Below are 19480 nucleotides of genomic sequence, written 5' to 3' on the forward strand. Positions count from 1 at the left end.
AATATGATTTTAAGAAATCCCAACACTATGTTGAGATCTCACGGTGCCCCTAGGGGCACAAAAAAGCTGTATATGCAATACATCCTTTACAATCTGGACTTCAGGAACTGAAGTCAATTCTTTCTGGAAGAAAATCTACAGGGCCGAAATTTAAATGTTAATGAACCCCAATTTGAGGTCCAAAACACTCCTGTTTTCAGGAAGTGTAGAAATCGACCTAGTTGAATTTCCGTCGTGGAGCCTTCCTGGCCTCACCCACGCAACATATTTTCACCACATGTGGTGATGACGTTGTGCGGTCACCTCCTTCCTGGCTTTGACCAGGGTAGGTATGACCTCTTATGGAATGCCTTTTCCCCTCAGGATCCGGCATTCAACCGCCATGCCGTCAAACGCAGCCGCGGTAAGTCTTGGAATAGACATGGTACTTGCTGAATCAAGTCCCTTCTTAGCTCCCCAGGCCCTTAGTCCTCTGTGAGCATTTCTTGAAGTTCCGGGTACCAAGTCCCTCTTGGCCAATCCGGAGCCACTAGTATAGTTCATACTCCTCTATGTCTTATAATTCTCAATACCCTGGTTATGAGAAACAGAGGAGGGAACACATACACAGACTGGTACACCCACGGTGTTACCAGAACATCCACAGCTATCGCCTGAAGGTCTCATGACCTGGCGGAATACCTGTCCCGTTTTTTGTTCGGGCGGGACGCCATCATGTCCACCTTTGGTCTTTGCCAACGGTCCACAATCATGTTGAAAAACTTCCCTATGAAGTTTCCACTCTCCCGGGTGGAGGTCATGCCTGCTGAGGAAGTCTGCTTCCCAGTCGTCCACTCCCGGAAAGAACACTGCTGACAGTGCTATCACATGATTTTCCGCCTAGCGAAAAATCCTTGCAGTTTTCACTGCCCTCCTGCTTCTTGTGCCGCCCTTCTGTTTACGTGGGCGACTGCCGTGATGTTATCCCACTGGATCAATACCGGCTGACCTTGAAGCAGAGGTCTAGCTAAGTTTAGAGCATTATAAATTTGCTCTAAGCTTATTTATGCGGAGAGAATTCTCCAGACTTAATCACACTTCCCTGGAAATTTTTTCCTTGTGTGACTGTTCCCCAGCCTCTCAGGCTGGCCTCCGTGGTCACCGGCATCCAATCCTGAATGCCGAATCTGCGGCCCTCTAGAAGATGAGCACTCTGTAATCACCACAGGAGAGACACCCTTTTCCTTGGATATAGGGTTATCCGCTGATGCATCTGAGGATGCGATCCGGACCATTTGTCCAGCAGATCCCACTGAAGAGTTCTTGCGGGAAATCTGCCGAATGGAATTGCTTCGTAATAAGCCACCATTTTTACCAGGACTCTTGTGCAATGATGCACTGACACTTTTCCTGGTTTTAGGAGGATCCCGATTAGCTCGGATAACTCCCTGGTTTTCTCCACTGGGAGAAACACGTTTTTCTGGACTGTGTCCAGAATCTTCCCTAGGAAGAGTAGACGTGTCGTCGGAAAAAGCTGCGATTTTGGAATATTTAGAATCCACTCGTGCTGTCGTAGAACTACTTAAGATAGTGCTACTCCGACCTCCAACTGTTCTCTGGACCTTGCCCTTATCAGGAAAGCGTCCATGTTTCTTTTAAGAAAAATCATCATTCCGGCCATTACCTTGGTAAAGACCCGGGGCGCCGTGGACAATCCAAACGGCAGCGTCTGAACTGATAGTGACAGTTCTGTACCAGGAACCTGAAGTACCCTTGGTGAGAAGGGCAAATTTGGACCTGTAGGTAAACGTCCCTGATATCCAGTGACATCATATCGTCCCCTTCTTCCTGGTTCGCTATCACTGCTCCGAGTGACTCCATCTTGATTTGAACGCTTGTATGTAAGTGTTCAAATATTTCAGATCTCACCGAGCCGGTTGGCTTCAGTACCACAATATAGTGTGGAATACTACCCCCTTCCTTGTTGTAAGAAGGGTACTTTTATTATCACCTGCTGGGAATACAGCCTGTGAATTGTGTGAGGGGGAGACGTCTCGAATTTCCAATGTACACCTGGGATATTACATGTAGGATCCCGGAGTTCCCTTGCGAGTGTTGCTGAAACTCTTGAGATGACCCCCTACCGCACCTGAGTCCGCTTGTACGGCCCCAGCGTTATGCTGAGGACTTGGCAGAAGCTGTGAGGGGCTTCTGTTCCTGGGAATGAGCTGCTTGCTGCAGTCTTCTTCCCTTTCCTCTCCCCCTGGGCAGATATGACTGGCCTTCGCCCGCCTGCCCGTATGGGGACGAAAGGACTGAGACTGAAAAGACTGTGTCCTTTTCTGCCAATATGTGACTCGGGGTAACAAAAGGTGGATTTTTCAGCTGTTGCCATGGCCACCAGGTCCAATGGACCGCCCCTTTATACGGCAATACTTCCATATGCCGTCTGGAATCTGCCTCACCTGACCACTGTCGTGTCTTCGTCTGGCAGATATGTACATCACATTTACTCTTGATGCCAGAATGCAAATATGCCTCTGCGCATCACACATATATAGAAATGCATCCTTAAAATGCTCTATAGACAATAAAATCCTGTCCCTGTCAAGGGTATCAAAATTTTCAGTCAGGAAATCCGACCAAGCCCCCTCAGCGCTGCACATCCAGGCTGAGGCGATTGCTGGTCGTAGTATAACACCAGTATGTGTGTATATACTGTTATGATATTTTCCAGCTTCCTATCAGCTGGCTCCTTGAGGGCGGCCGTATCTGGAAACGGTAACGCCATGTTTTTTATAAGCGTGTGAGCGCCTTGTCCACCCTAAGGTGTGTTTTCCAACTCGCCCTTACTACTGGCGGGAAAAAGGGTATACCGCCCATAACTTTCTGTCGGAGGAACCCCACGTATCATCACACACTTCATTTAATTTATCTGATTCAGGCAAAACTACAAGTAGTTTATTCCCACCCTACAAAATACCCTTATTTGTGGTACTTGTGGTATCAGAAATACGTAACACCTCCTTCATTGCCCTTAACATGTAACTTGTGGCCCTAAAGGAAAACTACGTTTGTTTCTTCACCGTCGACACTGGGGTCAGTGTCCGTGTCAGTGTCTGTCGACCGACTGAGGTAAATGGGCGTTTTTACAAGCCCCTGACAGTGTCTGAGACGCCTGGACCGATACTAATTTGTCCGCCGGCTGTCTCATGTCGTCAACCGGCTTGCAGCGTGTTGACATTATCACGTAATTCCATAAGTAAGCCATCCATTCTGGTGTCGACTCCCTAGAGAGTGACATCACCATTACAGGCAATTTTCTCCGTCTCCTCACCAACATTTTCCTCATACATGTCGACACACACGTACCGACCTACAGCACACACATACAGGGAATGCTCTGATAGAGGACAGGACCCACTAGCCCTTTGGGGAGACAGAGGGAGAGTTTGCCAGCACACACCAAAAGCGCCATAATGTATATAACAACCCTAGAAGGTGTTGTTTCTATATATGGGCTCTTAATATATAATTATATCGCCAATTTATGCCCCCCTTCTCTTTAACCCTGTTTCTGTAGTGCAGGGGAGAGTGGGAGCCTTCCTCACCAGCGGAGCTGGTCAGGAAAATGGCGCTGAGTGCTGAGGAGAATAAGCTCCGCCCCTTTCACGGCGGGCTTTTCTCCCGGTTATTAGGAAAACTGGCCTGGGTTAAATACATACATATAGCCTTAATGGCTATATGTGATGTATTTATTTGCCTCTAAGGTAATCTATATTGCTGCCCAGGGCGCCCCCAGCAGCGCCCTGCACCCTCCGTGACCGAGATCAGTGAGCCGTGTAGCAACAATGGCGCACAGCTGCAGTGCTGTGCGCTACCTTCATGAAGACTGAGGAGTCTTCTGCCGCCTGTTTCCGGACCTCCGTTCTGCCGTTCTTCAGCGTCTGTAAGGGGGATCGGCGGCGCGGCTCCGGGACGAACCCCAGGCTGACCTGTGTTCCGACTCCCTCTGGAGCTCAGTGTCCAGTAGCCTAAAACTTCAATCCTCCTGCACGCAGGTGAGTTGCAAGTCTCTCCCCTCTCCTGCACGCAGGTGAGTTGCAAGTCTCTCCCCTAAGTCCCTCGTTGCAGTGATCCTGTCGCCAGCAGGAATCACTGATTAGAAACCTAAAAAAAAACTTTTCTAAACAGCTCTTTAAGAGAGCCACCTAGATTGCACCCTCTCGGACGGGCACAAAAACCTAACTGAGGCTTGGAGGAGGGTCATAGGGGGAGGAGCCAGTACACACCATGTGACCTAAAAAGCTTTTTTAGATGTGCCCTGTCTCCTGCGGAGCCCGCTATTCCCCATGGTCCTGACGGAGTCCCCAGCATCCACTAGGACGTTAGAGAAATAAGTGTTTTCCCTTATAGCATCTTTTTTATATATTTCTAACGCCAAATTAGTGCCCCCTCTCTGTTTTAACCCTGTTTCTGTAGTGCAGTGCAGGGGAGAGCCTGGGAGCCTTCCCTCCAGCCTTTCTGTGAGGGAAAATGGCGCTGTGTGCTGAGGAGATAGGCCCCGCCCCTTTTTCGGCGGCCTCGTCTCCCGCTCTTAACGGATTCTGGCAGGGGTTAAATATCTCCATATAGCCCCCGGAGGCTATATGTGAGGTATTTTTAGCCAAAAAAGGTTTTCATTTGCCTCCCAGGGCGCCCCCCTCCCAGCGCCCTGCACCCTCAGTGACTGCCGTGTGAAGTGTGCTGAGAGGAAAATGGCGCACAGCTGCAGTGCTGTGCGCTACCTTAAGAAGACTGAGGAGTCTTCTGCCGCCGATTCTGGACCTCTTCTCGTTTCAGCATCTGCAAGGGGGCCGGCGGCGAGGCTCCGGTGACCATCCAGGCTGTACCTGTGATCGTCCCTCTGGAGCTAATGTCCAGTAGCCAAGAAGCCAATCCATCCTGCACGCAGGTGAGTTCACTTCTCCCCTAAGTCCCTCGTTGCAGTGATCCTGTTGCCAGCAGGACTCACTGTAAAATAAAAAACCTAAGCTAAACTTTTCTAAGCAGCTCTTTAGGAGAGCTACCTAGATTGCACCCTTCTCGGCCGGGCACAAAAATCTAACTGAGGCTTGGAGGAGGGTCATAGGGGGAGGAGCCAGTGCACACCACCTGATCCTAAAGCTTTACTTTTTGTGCCCTGTCTCCTGCGGAGCCGCTATTCTCCATGGTCCTTTCAGGAACCCCAGCATCCACTAGGACGATAGAGAAACTACGGGTAGTTTTTTCTCCCCAAACATAATACCCTTTTTAGTGGTACCTGTATTTATATCAGAAATGTGTAACACCTCTTTCATTGCCTCAATCATGCAGTGAATGGCCTTAGTGGGCATCAGGTTAGACTCATCGTCGTCGACACTGGTGTCAGTATCAGTGTCGACATCTGGGTCTGCGGTCTGAGGTAGCGGGAGTTTTAGAGCCCCTGATGACCTGTGAGACGCCTGGACAGGCACGAGCTGAGAAGTCGGCTGTCCCACATTTGGCATGTCGTCAAATTTCTTATGTAAGGAGTCTATACGTGCACTCTCTTTCCATAAGCTCAACCACTCAGGTGTCTGCCCCGCAGGGGGTGACATCCCTTCTAAAGGCATCTGCTCCGTCTCCACATCATTATCCTCATCAAACATGTCGACACAGCCGTACCGACACACCGCACACACACAGGGAATGCTCCAACAGAGGACAGGACCCACAAAAGCCCTTTGGGGGGACAGAGTGAGAGTATGCCAGCACACACCAGAGGGCTATATAATGCAGGGACTAACCGAGTTATGTCCCCTATAGCTGCTTTTTCTATATAAACGTATACTGCGCCTAAATTTAGTGCCCCCCCTCTCTTTTTTACCCTTTTCTGTAGTGTAGACTGCAGGGGAGAGCCAGGGAGCTTCCTTCCAGCGGAGCTGTGAGGGAAAATGGCGCCAGTGTGCTGAGGGAGATAGCTCCGCCCCTTTTCCGCGGACTATTCTCCCGCTTTTTCCTATATTCTGGCAGGGGTATTTTCCACATATATAGCCTCTGGGGCTATATATTGTTGTATTTTTGCCAGCCAAGGTGTTATTATTGCTTCTCAGGGCGCCCCCCCCAGCGCCCTGCACCCTCAGTGACCGGAGTGTGAAGTGTGTGTGAGGAGCAATGGCGCACAGCTGCAGTGCTGTGCGCTACCTTGGTGAAGACTGATGTCTTCTGCCGCCGATTTTCCGGACCTCTTCTTGCTTCTGGCTCTGTAAGGGGGACGGCGGCGCGGCTCCGGGACCGAACACCAAGGCTGGGCCTGCGGTCGATCCCTCTGGAGCTAATGGTGTCCAGTAGCCTAAGAAGCCCAAGCTGGCTGCAAGCAGGCAGGTTCGCTTTTTCTCCCCTTAGTCCCTCGCTGCAGTGAGCCTGTTGCCAGCAGGTCTCACTGAAAATAAAAAACCTAATTTCTATACTTTCTTTCTAAAGGCTCAGGAGAGCCTCTAGTGTGCATCCAACCTCGGCCGGGCACAAAATCTAACTGAGGCTTGGAGGAGGGTCATAGTGGGAGGAGCCAGTGCACACCAGGTAGTCATAAATCTTTCTAGAGTGCCCAGCCTCCTTCGGAGCCCGCTATTCCGCATGGTCCTTACGGAGTTCCCAGCATCCACTAGGACGTCAGAGAAATACAGAATAGATATGGGCAGAGAAGAATGCAAAATAGGCATGTGTGGGAGTAGGAGGCATAACCAGCAGATGCGCGTGTGGGAATAGAGTACAGGATAGTAGATGTGGGAGTAGAATAGAAGTTAGGAAGTGTGTTAATAGAATAGGAGTTGTGGTATGGTTGCAGAAGGCAGAATTGGGGGTGTGGGACTAGATGGCAGAATAGTACCCTAGGGGTACAGAAGAATGGAGATTAGTAGGTACAGGTGTGGGAGCAGAAGGCAGAATAGTAGCTATGGGTGCAGGAGAATGGAGATTAGTAGGTACAGGTGTGGGAGTAAACAGCAGAATAGTAACTATGGGTGCAGGTGAAGGGAGATGAGTAGGTACAGGTGTGGGAGTAAAAGGCAGAATAGTAGCTATGGGTGTGGGAGAAGAAGGATTAGTAGGTACAGGTGTGGGAGTAGAAGGCAGAATAGTAGCTATGGGTGCAAGGGAAGGGAGATTAGTAGGTACAGGTGTGGGAGTAGACAGCAGAATAGTAACTATGGGTGCAGGAGAAGGGAGATTAGTAGGTACAGGTGTGGGAGTAAAAGGCAGAATAGTAGCTATGGGTGTGGGAGAAGAAGGATTAGTAGGTACAGGTGTGGGAGTAGAGGGCAGAATAGTAGCTATGGGTGTGGGAGTAGAGGGCAGAATAGTAGACTTAACGCCGCTAAAACCCAGAGCTATCAGGCGCGTTAACTAGTAGTGGGCATCTGATCGGAACAATTGAATTGCTCTGATATATGCCCAGCAGGGGGTAGCCAGAACATTTGAATCGCCACCAAAAAAAGCTTACAATATTTTTTATTTAAGTAGACAAAACTAAAAAAAAAATTGATAAGCTTTGGCAGCATGATTGGTGTAGTGGTTAGTATTAATACCTCACAGCTCTGATTAAAATTCCTGACCAAGGCACTTAATACGTGAGATGTTTGTGTGTTCTACCATGTTTGCATGAGTTTGCTCTAGTTTCATCCTCTACACACACACATATATATATATATATATATATATATATATATAAAAAAAAAAAGATAGGTTTATTGGCTTCTGACCAAAAATTAACCCTAGTGTGTATGTGTATCCATGTGACAAGGTATACACACTGCAAGCTCCACTGGCGCAAGGACTTGTATTAATGCCTGGAATGTTCTCAATAACACGCTATAGAACATGTGTGCGCTATATAAACAATTACTAAGATGAAAAGAAATTGTACTTATTTTATGATTTTCCAGAGAATCATGGTGATTACCAATCCCCTTCATACTCACCAGTAACACATGTCTAATACCCAGCTCAGCCTTCCAATCTTTCTTTAATACATTGACACAGATTTCTCCATTCGTACTAACATTTGGATGAAAGATTTTGGTAAGGAAGTATCCTTTGGGAGGGGCTGCTGGGAAATCTTTGCCCAAGATTAACTTCATTCTGAAAATTCCTCCAGCATATGGGGTCCCCTCTGCAAATGAGATGCAAGAACATAACTATTAAAAGATGAACTGAATTTCACTCAAAATAAATTTAATGGAATACATTGCAAGCAAGAAAAATAAGATTTTACTCACCGGTAAATCTATTTCTCGTAGTCCGTAGTGGATGCTGGGGACTCCGTAAGGACCATGGGGAATAGACGGCTCCGCAGGAGACTGGGCACATCTAAAGAAAGCTTTAGGACTATCTGGTGTGCACTGGCTCCTCCCCCTATGACCCTCCTCCAAGCCTCAGTTAGGACACTGTGCCCGGAAGAGCTGACACAATAAGGAAGGGTTTTGAATCCCGGGTAAGACTCATACAAGCCACACCAATCACACCATATAACTCGTGATAGGAACCCCGGTTAACAGTATGATAACAATGGAACCTCTGAATAGATGGTTCGCAATAACCCGATTTTTGTAACAACAACTATTTACAAGTATTGCAGACAATCCGCACTTGGGATGGGCGCCCAGCATCCACTACGGACTACGAGAAATAGATTTACCGGTGAGTAAAATCTTATTTTCTCTGACGTCCTAGTGGATGCTGGGGACTCCGTAAGGACCATGGGGATTATACCAAAGCTCCCAAACGGGCGGGAGAGTGCGGATAACTCTGCAGCACCGAATGAGATAACTCAAGGTCCTGCTCAGCCAGGGTATCAAATTTGTAGACTTTTGCAAACGTGTTTGCCCCTGACCAAGTAGCAGCTCGGCCAAGTTGTAAAGCCGAGACCCCTCGGGCAGCCGCCCAAGATGAGCCCACCTTCCTTGTGGAATGGGCTTTTACAGATTTAGGCTGCTGTAGTCCCACCGCAGAACGCGCAAGCTGAATAGTGCTACAAATCCAGCGCGCTATAGTCTGCTTAGAAGCAGGAGCACCCAGCTTGTTGGGTGCATCCAGGATAAACAGCGAGCCAGTTTTCCTGACTCCAGCCGTCCTGGAAATAAATTTTCAGGGCCCTGACTACGTCCAGTAACTTAGAATCCTCCAAGTCCCTAGTAGCCGCAGGCACCACAATAGGTTGGTTCAAGTGAAAACCTGATACCACCTTCGGGAGAAGGTGAGGACGAGTCCTCAACTCTGCCCTATCCATATGGAAAATCAGGTAAGGGCTTTTTCATGACAAAGCCGCCAATTCTGACACATGCCTGGCCGAAGCCAGAGCCAACACATGACCACTTTCCATGTGAGATATTTCAAATCCACGGTTTTAAGTGGCTCAAACCAATGTGATTCCAGGAACTCCAAAACCACATTGAGAACCCAAGGTGCCACTGGGGGCACAAAAAAGGGGCTGAATATGCAGCACTCCCTTACAACGTCTGAACTTCAGGCTGACATCCTTCCTGGCTTTGATCAGAGTAGGAATGACTTCCTCCGGAATGCCTTTTTCACTCAGGATCCGGTGTTCAACCGCCATGCCGTCAACGCAGCCGCGGTAAGTCTTGGAACAGACAGGGCCCCTGCTGCAGCAGATCATGTCTGAGTGGCAGAGGCCATGGGTCCTCTGAGATCATTTCTTGAAGTTCCGAGTACCAAGCCCTTCTTGGCCAATCCGGAACAGTGAGTATAGTTCTTACTCTTTTTCTTATTATCCTCAATACCCTGGGTATGAGGGAGAGGAGGGAACACATAAACCGACTGGTACAACCGCGGTGTCACTAGAGTGTCCACAGCGATCGCCTGAGGTTCCCTTGACCTGGCGCAATATCTTTTTTATTGAGGCGAGACGCCATCATGTCCACCTGTGGTCTTTCCCAACGGTTTACCAGCATTTGGAAGACTTCTGGATGAAGTCCCTATTCTCCCGGGTGGAGTCTGCTGCGGAACTCTGCTTCCCAGTTGTCCACTCCCGGAATGAACACTGCTGCCAGTGCTACCACGTGAATTATCCGCCCAACGGGGAATCCTTGTGGCTTCTGCCATTGCCCTCCTGCTTCTTGTGCCGCCCTGCCTGTTTACATGGGCGAGCGCCGTGATGTTGTCTGATTGGATCAGTACGGCTGGTTTTGAAGCAGGGGCCTTGTTTGGCTTACGGCCTTGTAAAGGGCTCTTAGCTCCAGAAAATTTATGTTAAGTGAAATCTCCTGTTTGGACCACAGTCCTTGGAATTTTACTCCGTGTGACTGCACCCCAGCCCCGAAGGCTGGCATCCACGTTTACCAGGACCCAGTCCTGTATTCCGAATCTGCGGCCCTCTAGTAGATGAGCCCTTTGCAGCCACCACCGCAGCGACACCCTGGTTCTTGCCGACCGGGTTATCCGCTGCTGTATCTGGAGATGGGACCCGGACCATTTGTCCAACAGGTCCCACTGGAAAATCCTTGCGTGGAACTTTCCGAATGGAATTTCTTCGTACGAAGCTACCATTTTTCCCAGGACTCGTGTGCATTGATGTACCGACACCTGTCCCGGTCTTAGGAGGTTTCTGACTAGAGATGACAACTCCTCGGCTTTTTCCACTGGAAGAAACACTTTTTTCTGGTCTGTTTCCAGAATCATTCCCAGGAACAGAAGACGTGTCGTCGGGACCAGCTGTGACTTTGGAATATTGAGAATCCAGCCGTGCTGTTGCAGCACTTCCCGAGAAAGTGCTACCCCCACTACCAACTGCTCCTTGGACCTTGCCCTTATCAGGAGATCGTCCAAGTACGGGATAATTAAAACTCCCTTCTTGCGAAGGAGTATCATCATTTCGGTCATTACCCTGGTAAAGACCCTCGGTGCCGTGGATAATCCAAACGGCAGCGTAAGGAACTGATAGTGACAGTCCTGTACCACAACCCTGAGGTACTCCTGGTGAGGAGGGTAAATGGGGACATGTAGGTAAGCATCCTTGATGTCCAGAGAGACCCTGTAATCCCCCTCGTCCAGGTTCGCAGTAATCGCCCTGAGCGATTCCATCTTGAACTTGAATCTTTTGTTATACGTGTTCAAGGATTTTAAATTTAAGATGGGTCTCACCGAACCGTCCGGTTTCGGTACCACAAACATTGTGGAATAGTAACCCCTTTCCTGTTGAAGGAGGGGTACCTTGATAATCACTTGCTGTGAATACAGTTTTTGGACAGCCACCAACACTGCCTCCCTGGCAGAGGGAATTGCCGGTACGGCATATTTTAGGAAACGGCGGGGGAGAGACGACTCGAATTCCAGCCTGTACCCCTGAGATACTGATTGAAGAACCCAGGGATCCACCTGTGAGAGCCCACTGTGCGCTGAAATTTCTGAGACGGGCCCCCACCGTACCCGGGTCCGCCTGAGCAGCCCCAGCGTCATGCTGTGGACTTACCGGACGCAGGGGAGGACTTCTGCTCTTGGGAACTAGCTGTGTGCTGCAGCTTTTTCCCTCTACCTTTTCCTCTTGGCAGAAAAGATGAGCCTCTAGTCCTCTACTTTTTTGGGGCCGAAGGGACTGTACCTGATAATACAGTGCTTTCTTTTGCTGTGGGGTAGCTTGTGGCAAAAGTTTTGATTTCCCAGCCGTAGCTGTGGAAACGAGGTCTGAAAGACCATCCCCAAACAGTTCCACCCTCTTATAGGGCAAACTTCCGTGTGCCGTTTTGAATCGGCTTCGCCCGACCATTGCCGAGTCCATAACCCCCGCCTGGCGGCAATGGTTTTACATAGCGCTTATTTGTGATGCCAGTCGGCAAATATCCCTCTGTGCATCACGCATGTATAAGACAGCGTCTTTTATATACTCTATTTTCAGCAAAATATTGTCCCTATCTATAGTATAAATATTATCCGACAGGGAATCTGACCACGCAGCTGCCGCACTGCACATCCATGCCGAGGCAATAGCAGGTCTCAATATAATGCCCGTGTGTGTATATAGCTTTAAGGGTAGTTTTCTGCTTTCTATCAGCAGGTCCTTTAGGGCGGCCGTATCCGTGACGGTAGTGCCACCTTTTTTAATAAGCGTGTAACCGCTTTTTCTACCCTAGGGGGTATTTCCCAACGTGACCTATCCTCTGGCGGAAAAGGGTACGCTGCTTAGAAATCATCAATTTCTTATCGGGGGAAGTCCACGCTTCCTCACACACCTCATATCACTTCCTCAGATGCAGGAAAAACTACTGGTAGTTTTCTCTCACCAAACAGAATACCCTTTTTTGTGGTACCTGGGGTATTATCAGAAATGTGTAATAAATTTTTCATTGCCTCAATCGTGTAACGGGTGGCCCTATTGGAAGGTACACTAGTCTCATCGTCGTCGACACTGGAGTCGGTATCCGTGTCAACATCTGTGTCTGCCATCTGAGGTAGCGGGCGTTCTAGAGCCCCTGATGACATTTGAGACGCTTGGACAGGCACAAGCTGAGTAGCCGGCTGTCCTATGTCGTCAAACCTTTTATGTAAGGAGTTGACACTGTCACGTAATTCCTTCCATAAGTCCATCCACACCGGTGTCGACCCCGCAGGGGGTGACATCCCATTCACAGGCATTTGCTCCGCCTCCACATCATTATCCTCATCATACATGTCGACACAGCAGTACCGACACACAGCACACACAGGGAATGCTCTGACAGAGGACAGGACCCCACAAAGCCCTTTGGGGAGACAGAGGGAGAGTATGCCAGCACACACCAGAGCGCTATATATCACAGGGATATCACCTATAGAGAGTGTTTTCCCTTATAGCTGCATATATATTCTATACTGCGCCTAATTTTGTGCCCCCCCCTCTCTTTTTAACCCTTTCTGTAGTGCAGGACTGCAGGGGAGAGCCAGGGAGCGATTCCTCCAGCGAAACTGAGGGAAAATGGCGCCAGTGTGCTGAGGGAGATGGCTCCGCCCCTTTTTCGGCGGGCTTTCTCCCGCTATTTTAATATATCTGGCAGGGGTGAATATACACCTATATAGCCTCTGGGGTAATATATGGTGTTAGTTTGCCAGCCAAGGTGTTAATATTGCTGCTCAGGGCGCCCCCCCCCCAGCGCCCTGCACCCATCAGTGACCGAAGTGTGTGGTGTGCATGAGGAGCAATGGCGCACAGCTGCAGTGCTGTGCGCTACCTTGGAGAAGACAGAAGTCTTCAGCCGCCGATTTTCCGGACCACCTTCTTGTTTCTGGCTCTGTAAGGGGGACGGCGGCGCAGCTCCGGGAACGGACGACGAGGTCGGGTCCTGTGTTCGATCCCTCTGGAGCTAATGGTGTCCAGTAGCCTAAGAAGCCCAAGCTACCACCACTTAGGTAGGTTCGCTTCTTCTCCCCTTAGTCCCTCGCTGCAGTGAGCCTGTTGCCAGCAGGTCTCACTGAAAATAAAAAACCTAAACTATACTTTCTTCTAGGAGCTCAGGAGAGCCCCTAGTGTGCATCCAGCTCAGCCGGGCACAGAAATCTAACTGAGGCTTGGAGGAGGGTCATAGGGGGAGGAGCCAGTGCACACCAGATAGTCCTAAAGCTTTCTTTAGATGTGCCCAGTCTCCTGCGGAGCAGTCTATTCCCCATGGTCCTTACGGAGTCCCCAGCATCCACTAGGACGTCAGAGAAATATAGACCGACTGGTACACCCACGGTGTTACTAGTGCGACCACAGCTATCACCTGAGGGTCCCTTGACCCGGCGTAAAACCTTTTTTAGCTTTTTATTGAGGTGAGACGCCATCTAGTCCACCTGAGGCAGTTCCCTTCAATTTGCAAACTGCGTGAAGACTTCCTGATGAAGTCCCCACTTTCCCGGGTGGAGGTCGTGCCTGCCGAGGAAGTCTGCTTCCCAGATGTCCACTCCCGGAATGAACACTGCTGACAGTGCGCTTACTTGATTCTCCGCCCAGCGAAGAATTCTGGTGGCTTCTACCCTCGCCACCCTGCTCCTTTACATGGACCCCTGCGGTCTGACTGGATCAGAACCGGTTGGTCGCGAAGCAGGATCTCCGCTTGACTTAGGGCGTTGTATATGGCCCTTAGTTCCAGGATATTGATGTGAAGGCAAGTCTGTTGACTTAACCACAGACCTTGGAAATTTCTTCCCTGTGACTGCCCCCCACCCTCGGAGGCTTGCATCCGTGGTCACCAGGATCCAGTCCTGAATGCCGAATCTGTGGCCCTCGAGAAGGTGAGCACTCTGCAGCCACCACAGGAGAGACACCCTGGCCCTGGGGGATAGGGTGATTAACCGATGCATCTGAAGAGGTGATCCGGACCACTTGCTCAGTAAGTCCCATTGGAAGGTCCTTGCATGGAACCTGCCTAAGGGGATGGCCTCGTATGATGCCACCATCCTTCCCAGGACTCGAGTGCATTGATGCACTTTAATAGATTCCTGACCAGTGTCATGAGCTCCTGAGCTCTCTCTATCAGGAGATAAACCCTTTTCTGGTCTGTCTAGGATCGTGCCTAGGAGAGGCAGATGAGCTGTAGGAACCAACTGCGACTTTGGAATATATAGAATCCAGCCGTGTTGCCGTTACACTTCCAGAGAAAGTGATACGCTGTTCAGCAACTGCTCTCTTGATCTCGCTTTTATGAGGAGATCGTCCAAGTACGTGATAATAGTGACACCTTGCTTCAGCAGGAGCACAATCATTTCCGCCATTACCTTTTCTCGGGGCCGTGGAGAGACCAAACGGTAACCTCTGAAATTGGTAATGACAATCCCGTACCGCAATTCTGAGGTACGCCTAATGAGGTGGATAAATGGGGACATGAAGGTATGCATCCCTTATGTCCCGATGCACGATAAAGTCTCCCCCTTTTTAGGCTTGCACTGACCGCTCTTAGCGATTCCATCTTGAACCTTCTCAGGTATATGTTCAGGGATTTTTAATTCAATATGGGTCTGACCGAACAGTCTGGTTTCGGGATTATAACATGGTCGAATAATAACACCCTCTTGTTGGAGGGGACCCTTGACCACCACCTGGTAAAGATACAATCTGTGAATTGCAGTTAACACTGGCTCCCTCTCTTGGGGGGAAGCCCGCAGGGCCGTCGGTGAGGGGGCATCTTCTCACAGTCCAGCTTGTATCCCTGAGACACAATATCTATTGCCCAGGGATCTAACAGGGAGTGAACCCACTTGTGGCTGAATTTACGAAGGCGTGTCCCCACCGGGCCTAGCTCCGCCTGTGGAGCCCCAGCGACATTGGTGGATTTTTGTAGGGGCCGGGGAGGACTTCTGTTCCTGGGAACTAGCTGTGTTGTTCCCGGCTCTGACAAGAAAGGATTCTTGTTTCTTTATTCGAAAGGCTGCATTTAATAATGTCGTGCTTTCTTAGGCTGTGCAGAAATATAAGGCAACTAGCAGAATTAGCAGCTATAGCTGTGGAGACCAGGCCCGAGAACCCTTCTCCACACAATCCTCAGTCTTCCATATGCCTCTTAAGTCGGCATCATCTGTCCAATGCATATTCTACAGGACACGTCAAGCAGAGATCGACATAGCTTTGACTCTAGGACCCAGTATACTCATGTCTCTTTGGGCATGCTTTATAACTATATATCTATCACTTAAGACAGCATCTTTAATATATTTATATCTATATGCATACTAGGGTCTCAATCTCTGCTGATAAGGTACCTGTCCACGCTGCCACAGTGCTATAAACCCATGCCGACACAATCGCCGGTCTGGGTAGTATACTAGAATGTGCACGCTATCTGCAGGATCCCTGAGAATAGCAAGTGCTACCGTCTGTGCAAACAGGACACCCTAGGGGAAGATTCTCAACCTATCCTGGCCCTAGTTGGGAAAGGATACAGCCTGAGAATTCTCTTGTGGGAAGCTGCCGTCTCTTGTCTGGAGATTCCCGCTCTTTTTCCTCATGAGAGGAGGGAAATTTACCTCAGCATTCTTCCCCTTAAACATGTGTACTCTCGTGTCAGGGACAGATGGAGTCATCAGTGATATGCAAATCATCTTTTATTTCAATAATCATATATTGAATACCTTCTAGCCATCTTGGCTGTAACTTTGCATTATCGTAGTCGACAGTGGAGTTAAACTCCGTGTCGATACCAGTGTTTGTTATTTTGGATAGCGAGCATTGAGAGACTCTGAACGTCTGTGACATAGGGACAGACATGGGTAGATTTCCTGTCTGTTCCCTAACTTTTTGTGCAATAAATTCACCTTAGCACTTACACATATCCAAACAGATGTCAGCGTTGTTGACGGAGACACCCTCTCACACACATATCCGCTCTATCACCTTCTTAGAGGAGCCTTTTAACTCAGACATGTCGACACGCGTACCGACACACCACACACACAGGAGATGCTCTATTTGAGGACAGTTCCCCCACAAGGCCCTTTGGAGAGACAGAGTATGCCAGCACACACCCCAGCGCTATATAACCCAGGGATTATACTACAACTCAGTGTTTACCCAGTAGCTGCTGTATATACAAATTTTGCGCCTAAATTTATGTGCCCCCCCCTCTCATTTCACCCTTTGTGTACCAGGATACTGCAGGGGAGAGCCTGGGGAGCTTCCTTCCAGCGGAGCTGTGAAGAGAAAATGGCGCCGGTGTGCTGAGGAAGAAGGCCCCGCCCCCTCAGCGGCGGGCTTCTGTCCTGTTTCTGACTAAAAATGGCGGGGGTTTTACACATACAGTCACAGACTGTATTATGTGTATTTTTATGCCAAAGGTATTTTTATTGCTGCCCAGGGAGTTCCCAGTATCCACTGGGACGTCATAGAAAATAAGAATTTACTCACCGGTAATTCTATTTCTCGTAGTCCGTAGTGGATGCTGGGTACTCCGTTAGGACCATGGGGAATAGACTGGCTCCGCAGGAGACTGGGCACTCTTAAAAGAAAGATTAGGTACTATATCTGGTGTGCACTGGCTCCTCCCTCTATGCCCCTCCTCCAGACCTCAGTTAGGGAAACTGTGCCCGGAAGAGCTGACATTACTAGGAAAGGAATTGGAATCCAGGGTAAGACTCATACCAGCCACACCAATCACACCGTACAACTTGTGATAACTATACCCAGTTAACAGTATGAACAACAAATGAGCCCCACGAACAGATGGCTCATAACAAAACCCTTTAGTTAAGCAATAACTATATACACGTATTGCAGAGAGTCCGCACTTGGGACGGGCTCCCAGCATCCACTACGGACTACGAGAAATAGAATTACCGGTGAGTAAATTCTTATTTTCTCTGACGTCCTAGTGGATGCTGGGTACTCCGTAAGGACCATGGGGATTATACCAAAGCTCCCAAACGGGCGGGAGTGCGCGGATGACTCTGCAGCACCAAATTAGCAAACTCAAGGTCCTCCTCAGCCAGGGTATCAAACTTGTAGAATTTTGCAAACGTGTTTGATCCCGACCAGGTAGCAGCTCGGCAAAGTTGTAAAGCCAAGACCCCTCGGGCAGCCGCCCAAGAAGAGCCCACCTTCCTCGTGGAATGGGCTTTTACTGATTTAGGATGCGGCAGTCCAGCCGCAGAATGTGCAAGTTGAATCGTACTACAGATCCAGCGAGCAATAGTCTGCTTAGAAGCAGGAGCACCCAGCTTGTTGGGTGCATGCAGGATAAACAGCGAGTCAGTTTTTCTGACTCTAGCCGTCCTGGAAACAGATTTTCAGGGCCCAGACTACGTCCAGCAACTTGGAATCCTCCAAGTCCCGAGTAGCCGCAGGCACCACAATAGGTTGGTTCAAATGAAACGCTGATACCACCTTAGGGAGAAATTGGGGACGAGTCCTCAATTCTGCCCTGTCCATATGGAAGATCAGATAAGGGCTTTTACATGACAAAGCCGCCAATTCTGACACACGCCTAGCCGAAGCCAAGGCCAAAAGCATGACCACTTTCCCTGTGAGATACTTCAACTCCACGGTCTGAAGTGGCTCAAACCAATGTGATTTTAGGAAATCCAACACAACGTTGAGATCCCAAGGTGCCACTGGAGGCACAAAAGGGGGCTGAATATGCAGCACTCCCTTAAAAAATTTCTGAACTTCAGGCAGTGAAGCCAGTTCTTTTTGAAAGAAAATAGACAGGGCCGAAATCTGGACTTTTATGGATCCCAATTATAGGCCCATAGTCACTCCTGACTGTAGGAAGTGCAGAAATCGACCCAGCTGAAATTCCTCTGTTGGGGCCTTCATAGCCTCACACCAAGCAACATATTTTCGCCATATGCGGTGATAATGTTTTGCGGTCACATCCTTCCTAGCTTTTATCAGCGTAGGAATGACTTCAACCGGAATGCCCTTTTCCATCAGGATCCGGCGTTCAACTGCCATGCCGTCAAACGCAGCCGCGGTAAGTCTTGGAACAGACAGGGCCCCTGCTGCAGCAGGTCCTGTCGGAGCGGCAGAGGCCAAGGGTCCTCTGAGATCATTTCTTGTAGTTCCGGGTACCAATTTCTTCTTGGCCAATCCGGAACGATGAGTATAGTTCTTACTCCTCTCTTTCTTATTATCCTCAGTACCTTTGGTATGAGAGGAAGAGGAGGGAACACATAAACCGACTGGTACACCCACGGTGTCACTAGAGCGTCCACAGCTATCGCCTGAGGGTCCCTTGACCTGGCGCAATATCTTTTTAGCTTTTTGTTGAGGCAGGACGCCATCATGTCCACCTGTGGCCTTCCCCAACGATTTACAATCAGCTGGAAGACTTCTGGATGAAGTCCCCACTCTCCTGGGTGGAGGTCGTGCCTGCTGAGGAAGTCTGCTTCCCAGTTGTCCACTCCCAGAATGATTACTGCTGACCGTGCTATCACGTGATTTTCCGCCCATCGGAGAATCCTTGTGGCTTCTGCCATCGCCTTCCTGCTTCTTGTGCCGCCCTGTCGATTTACATGGGCGACTGCCGTGATGATGTCTGACTGAATCAGAACTGGTTGATTTTGAAGTAGGGGTTCTGCTTGACTCAGGGCGTTGTAAATGGCCCTTAGTTCCAGAATATTTATGTGTAGGGAAGTTTCCTGACTAGACCATTGTCCTTGGAAGTTTCTTCCCTGGGTGACTGCCCCCCAACCTCGGAGGCTTGCATCCGTGGTCACCAGGACCCAGTCCTGTATGCCGAATCTGCGGCCTTCGAGCAGATGAGCACTCTGCAGCCACCACAGCAGAGACACCCTGGCCCTCGGGGATAGGGTGATCAACCGATGCATCTGGAGATGCGATCCAGACCACTTGTCTAACAGATCCCACTGAAAGATCCTTGCATGGAACCTGCCGAAGGGAATTGCCTCGTAAGAAGCTACCATCTTTCCCAGGACTCGCGTGCAGTGATGCACCGACACCTGCTTTGGTTTCAGGAGGTTCCTGACCAGAGATGATAATTCCTGGGCCTTCTCCTCCGGGAGAAACACCTTCTTCTATTCTGTG

The 19480-nt window shown here is 49.5% G+C and overlaps 1 protein-coding gene across 1 annotated transcript in view; it reads right to left on the bottom strand.

Annotated features, from left to right (window-relative positions):
• UBE2S (ubiquitin conjugating enzyme E2 S) overlaps nucleotides 1–19480 on the bottom strand; it is a 76809-nt gene that overhangs the window by 11037 nt on the left and 46292 nt on the right. The window contains exon 3 of the mRNA XM_063942681.1: nucleotides 7959–8149. Coding sequence (XP_063798751.1) covers nucleotides 7959–8149 — 191 coding nt within the window. The remainder of the gene's footprint in view (nucleotides 1–7958; nucleotides 8150–19480) is intronic.

The sequence above is a fragment of the Pseudophryne corroboree genome, chromosome 10 (genome assembly GCF_028390025.1).
Source record: "Pseudophryne corroboree isolate aPseCor3 chromosome 10, aPseCor3.hap2, whole genome shotgun sequence".
Taxonomy (NCBI): domain Eukaryota; kingdom Metazoa; phylum Chordata; class Amphibia; order Anura; family Myobatrachidae; genus Pseudophryne; species Pseudophryne corroboree.